General features: G+C 39.8%; 2 protein-coding genes across 9 annotated transcripts in view; one reads left to right on the top strand and one right to left on the bottom strand.

Annotated features, from left to right (window-relative positions):
* Positions 1-537: 537 nt before the first annotated feature.
* LOC136776729 (ankyrin repeat domain-containing protein 16-like) lies at positions 538-4,142 on the top strand. Of its 2 annotated transcripts, none has more exons than XM_066732525.1 (3): positions 538-1,017; positions 1,568-1,831; positions 1,891-4,142. In XM_066732525.1, exons 1-3 carry the CDS (start codon positions 699-701, stop codon positions 2,250-2,252), a joined length of 945 nt encoding a protein of 314 aa, XP_066588622.1. In that variant the 5' UTR covers positions 538-698; the 3' UTR covers positions 2,253-4,142. The 2 variants fall into 2 exon arrangements, with proteins under 2 accessions (XP_066588622.1, XP_066588621.1); XM_066732524.1 differs by having other exon boundaries at positions 538-1,050.
* A 136-nt stretch (positions 4,143-4,278) lies between these two features.
* Positions 4,279-7,038, bottom strand: part of LOC136776728 (latrophilin Cirl-like) — a 269,470-nt gene continuing 266,710 nt past the window's right edge. For 6 of the 7 annotated variants that reach the window (XM_066732518.1, XM_066732519.1, XM_066732516.1 and 3 more), the window contains one exon: positions 4,279-6,729. In XM_066732518.1, coding sequence (XP_066588615.1) covers positions 5,944-6,729 — 786 coding nt within the window. In that variant the 3' untranslated portion in view covers positions 4,279-5,943. The remainder of the gene's footprint in view (positions 6,730-7,038) is intronic. The other variant, XM_066732522.1, reaches the window with a different exon arrangement.

Genomic DNA, 7,038 nt, shown 5'->3' with positions numbered 1-7,038 from the left:
TTTTTCCAGTTTCGTTCTATACGACTCTTTTTTTAATTTAAAAGGCAATATGTTTTTAGAAATTAATTAAAAGTGCATTTTTTTCAACTTTGGTCTTTTTTTCATGAAAAGGTAGAGTTGCAAAAGGGTAGGCTTATGCCTCAAGTCTTTTTTTAAAATAGTTTTTTAATTAAATTATCTTTGATAGCTTAATTTGATTTTACCTACAATGTCGGTAATCAAATTTCTGGCGGCTATAATCTTTCTTAAAGCTGAAGGTTTGACCATGAAGCGGACCACAAATTCGACTCAAGCTTGGCTTCTGACGAATTAACCTGAATTATTTAGGTTTTATATTGCCTAAAGAATGTATTATTCATCAGAAAACTAGTTTCTTAAGTAGAGCTCGAAGAGTTTAAGCCTCGAGTCTCGACCGCAGCACGGCTGCTTCTATACTACTATCAGCATTTACAACGTTTATACAGGAATCTACCTTAACTGGATTGACTACCTTACCGGTTAATCTCAGTTTTCTTTTCCACGTTTATACATACGAGTTGGTATATTTTTATCTGTTTCCACAAACTACTTAAGCATTTTATAATTGAAAAATGAAATTTTCAAAATAATCAAATGATAAACGAAGCATAGTATTTATTTATATTGTTTCGTGTTGTATTTTATTTCGGTTTACACGTTTTGTAAACGTGGTTAATTCAATGGAACCGGATCCTAACCTCTGCAAGGAGTTTTTACGTGCTTGTCAAAGCGGAGATTTGTCGAGAGTTAAATTTCTCAGGGAGAAATATGAAATTCCTGATTGGACTAATTTTCAGCATGATATCTCTGGAGATACGGCGTTGCATCTTGCAGCACGAGAAGGTCATTTGGAGATTGTACAATTTCTATGTGAAGATTGGCAAATGACCGATTCTTGCAACAACAAAGTAGACGTCACTAACAAAGATATGAAAAGACCATTGCACGAAGCTGCTCAATTCTCTCATAATGACATTATTAAATATTTATTATCGCAAGGTTTGTGTAGCCGGAAAACCATACCGATGTCATGTAAATAATCTATATATTTACATTAAAAACAAACAAAATGATATAGACCGACGGCCTATATTCTCTATGTGCACACCTATACAGTAGTATTATGTTAAGAATGTGTAGTGATGCATATGCATAATATCTGCGCCATGCAACTATCGGTAAATTTTATCATTTTTGCTAGACTTTTTTTGTTTTTGTAACCAGTTACACACACTCTCACTAGACTGCCACTGTTTAGGCCTTGCACGATCCTTATACAGAGTTACCACTTAAAGTACCTCAGAGTATATACAAGAAAATGTCTATCACTCTTTAATTATACAAAAATATCAAATGTTTGTACTCGACATTTTAGAAACCTTTTATTATTTATCTTCAGAGACCTGTCTCTCTCTCTCTCTCTCTCTCTCTCTCTTTTAATTTTGATATTTTTAATAGTTACGCAGATAAATTATATACGTTTTTCCGTATGTGTGCGCTTTGAGATGTTTTAGGTGTCGAACTTTCTATAATAGAATTACATTTTAAGGTGCTCAAGTGGATTCTTTAAAACGCGGGGATTGGACACCGTTAATGCTAGCTTGCACGAAAAACGTCAGTGAAGCTTGCAAGTGCATCGAAACACTTTTGGATGCAAATGCAAATCCACAACTTCGCAACAAAGATGGCTGGACACCTCTACTTCTCGTTTCTCGATCGGGAGACGCGGAGGGCTTTAAACTACTTATGAATAAATCTTCAGAATTGCTAGTCGATAAAAGCAAAAATGGCCGTACTGCGTGGCACATAGCCGGTAATTATTCTCTATAATCAAATAAACTGCAATAAAAGACAACAATTATTTAATTGCAGCGTTTCACGGCCACCGAAATATAATAGACCAGCTTATGGAGTCTATTCCTTGGAATATAAACGTTCGCGATTCATCCGGTTCAACGCCACTGCACGAATCAGTGAAAAACAAAGATTTCAGCATTTTTTATCACTTGATAAAATTGGGTGCAGATCCGAAGGCTGTTGATAACGTTGGTCAAACAATTTTGCACCTGGCGGCTTTGACAGGGAACAAAAATGTTATAGAATACGTAATAAAAAAGGAATTGATTGATATCCACGCAAAGGGCTGTTTTGAAGTGACCCCGTTGGTTGCAGCTCGACGGAGTAAACAAGCAGAAGCTGTGGAAACCTTGTTGAAGCTGGGCGCTAATCGATAACGATAAATAAACTACTAGGTTAATAAAAACCTACACGAGTTTTTTTTTATTCAGAGATTGGTACACATTTATTTATCCTTTTTGTATCAGACAGTCTTAAAGAAGCATACAAAAACAAGAAACGAGTCTCTTATTAGATTGGAGATACCTAGGTTTTTTATTGTTTTTTTTCCTTTTTGCACTATTTTTTTGTTTCTTTATTAGTTCGTCCATTGTGTACAAGCGGAACAGGTTTGCTCGTCACTTTATTATAAACGCTCTTTTTTTGTTGTCGATTACTTTCAAGTTAAATAGAATAGACCTACAAGAAACTTTAAAAATTAAGATCACAGAGTGGTACGAATTCTATGGATTCGCGTCGACTCTAAATTGCAATTTACTGTCTTTGGATAAAATGGATCAGAGAGGAGCCAATTTAAAAAAATATTTTACGATACTTCTGGATGACTCTCTGCGTGTTTGTATTGGTTCAACTTTCATTCTCTCGCACGACTGCTTCGTTTACAAAATAAACTTATCGCTAAGTATCTCGCGGGGGAAGGGGAGGAGGAAGGGGAGGGAGGGGGGATTATCGAGAATCTGGTGAAAAAAATTCTTTTACATATATATATATATATATATATATATAGCTGGAAAAATAGGAAGCGAGGAGTTGGGGCATGAAAAACGAAAGAAAGGACTTTTTAAAAGGAACATCTCGATCGACCAGTACAAACGAGTTTAATGATTAGAGGGATAGCGTCGCGCGCCTTTTCCATCACGTGAAAGAGGGTCTGAGAATATTATTTATTATAAAACGGATAAGGATAAAACATGCACGTTACAACTGTCCATCTGATTAATGCTGCACATGTTGATTTTCTAACAATCTACGCACGGTTTCTGTGCTTGAGTCCATTTTCCCCTTGATTTTTCGTCGAACCTATTTTTACTGGAGTCGTTATAAATATCCAATGATTACTTGGGCTTTTAATATTTCCTCGCTTAATTTATTTACACATTAACTATTACGCTTGGGACTTAAGTTAACGCTCCTGCCGTCACAATAATAGTTTATAATGTCCACTACTTACTAGTAACTTGCTTACCTAAGATTTTTTCACATTAACCATTAGGGTATGTTCTCTCGCTCTCGCTCGCTCTCTCTCTCTCTCTCTCTTTCTCGCTCTCTCTTTCTTCCCTTACATTACAAGTATTCAACATGTACAAAGCCTTATTTACATTATGTACAACCCTCGAGGTCTTTCGACGATAACGTTTTTACGTCATTTGCAACAAATTTTCTTATTTTCTTCGTGGCAGTGCCAATTGGCTCGTCTGTGATGCTTGTAACAATTTCTACGAAATTCTAACAGGCCCAAACTAGCCTTCAGATAACGCTCGTCCGTGCTTTGTTCTTAGCTTCATTCACCTTCTCGATTACAACACATTTAAACGGATGGAATGTGAGTGCTTTAACGATTATCTCGCAATACGTCTATTGATAAGATTTACACGTTTTATTGTAGAAAATTATAACTAGTATCATCGCATCGCGGATTCCAAATCTTTACGTGGCTCTTTTTTCCTCAGGAATTTTATTCCGCTTATAGTATTTTTTTTTATACCTTAATTTATCGAGTAGTATTTTTTATGTCATTTAGAGTTAAATTTTACGAACAAAAGGTGAGTTTTGTTAGTTTCGCCCTTGTGTCGCCTCGTATCGTGCGTTTTTTTCTATTAGAACAAATGACTTTCAATATCGGTTCTTCGTATCTCAAAGAAGAGTATTCGCGTATTTGTAAACGACTATCTTAAAATAACAAGCTAAAGGAAGTGTCGGGACGACACAAGACGACATAAATTTTAAGCGCAGTGGAGTGAAAATTGAGTGGCGATGAGAGGTTTGGATCGGCCATTGTTTCATTGATCTTAAGATTATCAAAGAGTACTTTTGGAAAAAGGCGAAAATTCATTCTCTTACGATGTTGGAATGAGCAAGATTCGATTGTATTAATATAATTACACACCTAATACAGCTGTACCCTTAATGTGATTATCGCTATTATAATTTGTCTACACGTGTATTCCTCTCGTGGTCTTCTACTTCCGGTGGGAAAAGACCGGCTCCAAACAGGAAATAAATAAAGCGGCAACAATCTACGGTCGCTGCCGAGGGGTTTGAGGGGAATATCGAGCTTTATTTACATGTTCAATATTCGCCTCTCAAGAATCGCCCGATTTTTCGCGACTCGACGATCGGCAGGTAAATCAATTATGAAATTCCCCGGCCACATATCGCGTGACTCCATTGAATTGCAAGTTCAAATTCGATAAAAACAATTCCTGACGTTCCCCCTTTGATTCGAGCAAATCTCAGACACCCTCTTTTCGATTGACTACGTGTATAGTATAGTCAATAATATATTAAACGATTTACAACTGAGTCTGCTACGCTGTAACGGGGTCACATAACCGGACTGAATCGGAAATTGGCAGCTTGCCGATCGACGGCCGTCGATCGCTAGTTTACGTTATCAAAAAACACTCACGGATCGATAAAAAATAAATAGCGCGCGGGATCCCTTAGTTAAAGATTAGATTACGCGATCACGACATATATTTTCCTTTGTTAAAAATAGTAAAAAACAGTGACTAAGTTTCGCTTTTTCCTTGTCGCGTGGAAAATCGCTTATCACTATGCATCCTTCCACCCTTTTCTCCGATTCTCTCACTCTCTCGCGCTCTCGCTTTTAAGTTTACTGTATACATACATATACATATATATATTTATATATTTATATTTATATATAAAAATAACATTCTTGGACTAAAACGTAACGTTTCAAAGCATTTTACAAGGTTGCTTTACTGGGATTGCTGACGAGGGTTGTCTCTTGTCCCTCTACTTTCATAGGAAATTTCATTTCCACTCGAGTCATTTGTTTAAAAATTCTTAAAATTGACTCTTTCTAAAAGATAAAGGAACGATAAAAAAAAGAGAATAACGCAATCATAGAAAAAGAAACGAGATAGAAGTTTTGAACGAAAACCTAAAAACTCCATCGATCCCTCACTCGTTAAAAAAGAAAGCCGGGTGCGGATAAATAGGAAATAAAAAAACAATGGGGAAAATTTGATAAGAGAAATAATTGTGTCGATTGACGCGGAAGAATCGAGCCAATCAAGTGCCCCAATCGAGCAATCCCAGTTTCTCGATCGGGATATCATCAGAGGTGAAAAGTTTCTGCGTCTGGGCGGCCAGCGTTCGCCAAGTTTCGCCACGATGCGTCCGGCTGGCAGCGATATGTGTCTCCTATAATATCTATTATACAACTTGTCCTACTCTGAGCGAGCGCTAAAAGCTTTCCCAGCCGAGCGTGATCGAGCGAAATCAGCCGAAAGTGCCAGGCGAAACGCGCGCGAGTGTGTACAACGAGTAAACTGGTGCTCCGCGAAGGTCCCTGAACCAGTTCGCCATGATTATCGCAAGTCACGCGCACATTTACACGTTTCCCCGAGTCCCTGGGAGCGTATATATATAATATAATAATAATAATAATAAAGGTCGAGAAGCTTCATCCAGTCGAATCGGCAAAAATTATCACGACTGGACCGCGCGAGGAACTGGTCTCCACCAGGGAGACGACCGGCGGTCCAGTTGGATGGTCGAGGTACTGGTATTGGGGCTGGAGGAAGCTGGGAAAGATCCCTAACACTCGCTGTAAGACGGGGGAGGCATTCCGCGTCCGGTATACATGTCCGTTTGTGGTTGAAGATGGCAGACGACCGTGTGACCATCCAAAACTGCGACTGTCCTCGTGTGGTCCTGCTGGGGAGGCAGGTACGCCGTTGGCAGCCTCGTTGTCTCTCCCATCTCGTACCTGGCCTGCTGCCTCCTCAACTTCTCCCAGCAAGCGTTCAAGGTCCTCTCCACGGCTGGACTGTAATCGGAGGGATCGTATCGCAAACTTCCACCACGATCGACTCCCATAGTTTGCCCGTAGTGCACGAGATTCCTGTCGTTCGCCGGGGAATATGGGATGAGGGGTCTGTGGTCCCCGTAACTCTTGGACGATTGTCTGCTCATGTCGCTTTGCCTTCTGCCATCCTCGTCGGACATGTCGGACACTTGGATCTCTCCATTCCCGCCATTACCGACTCCACCGTTGCCTCGTTCGATCTCCTCGTAAACCGGATCATCCTCGGCGGTTAAGCCTCGTGGAAGGTGCACGTGCTGACCGTGATGACCGTGGAGATGATGGTTCACTCCTCGCCCATCCACGATCTCCGTGTAGGTGTGGTTGTAAGGCATCGCTGACCTTCTTCCAGTCCCTCCTCTGCTCCCTGCACCTGCCGCGTCGTTCTCCATCACCCTGCTTCGCTCCCTGTTACGCCCTGAGTGCCCCAAGGTCAGAGTATTGTGGGTACGCGGTGAGTCTTCCTGCTCCGAACCTCCGTGACCAGAGTCCCGTGAGTACGATTTAAAAGAAATGTTCTGCAAAAGGAACGATCGTTAGTACACTGGATAATCCCATTAATCCTTCTGCTGCGATGCAGGATAAAACTCCTCCTAAGCTTTCGTGTATGTATTTCTCTATACCTTGGAGTCAGGGCTGTCATGCTTTATTCAGGAAATTTCCACCGAGCGCGCGAACACCATGCAAGAAAATTTGGGAGAGGAAGGTAATTAGTTGGGTGAAGTTTCTTTATTTTTTTTTTTTGGTTTTCACTTAAAACAGAAAATATAGAAATACAGATTAGTTGTTCGGATTTTGTTGGGGATTGTATTTATACCGGTTGATCT

This window comes from Prorops nasuta, unplaced genomic scaffold (genome assembly GCF_024137725.1).
Source record: "Prorops nasuta isolate Cenicafe-Biocafe unplaced genomic scaffold, Cenicafe_Pnas_1.2 PNAS00010, whole genome shotgun sequence".
Lineage (NCBI taxonomy): Eukaryota > Metazoa > Arthropoda > Insecta > Hymenoptera > Bethylidae > Prorops > Prorops nasuta.
This window is presented reverse-complemented; position numbering and strand designations above follow the sequence as displayed.

Coding starts and splice junctions, on each gene's coding strand:
- LOC136776729 (XM_066732524.1), top strand. CDS start 699: ATGGAACCGGATCCTAACCTCTGCAAGGAGTTTTTACGTGCTTGTCAA. Junction 1,051..1,567: donor GAAAACCATACCGATGTCAT/GTAAATAATCTA, acceptor TTACATTTTAAG/GTGCTCAAGTGGATTCTTTA. Junction 1,832..1,890: donor TACTGCGTGGCACATAGCCG/GTAATTATTCTC, acceptor ATTTAATTGCAG/CGTTTCACGGCCACCGAAAT.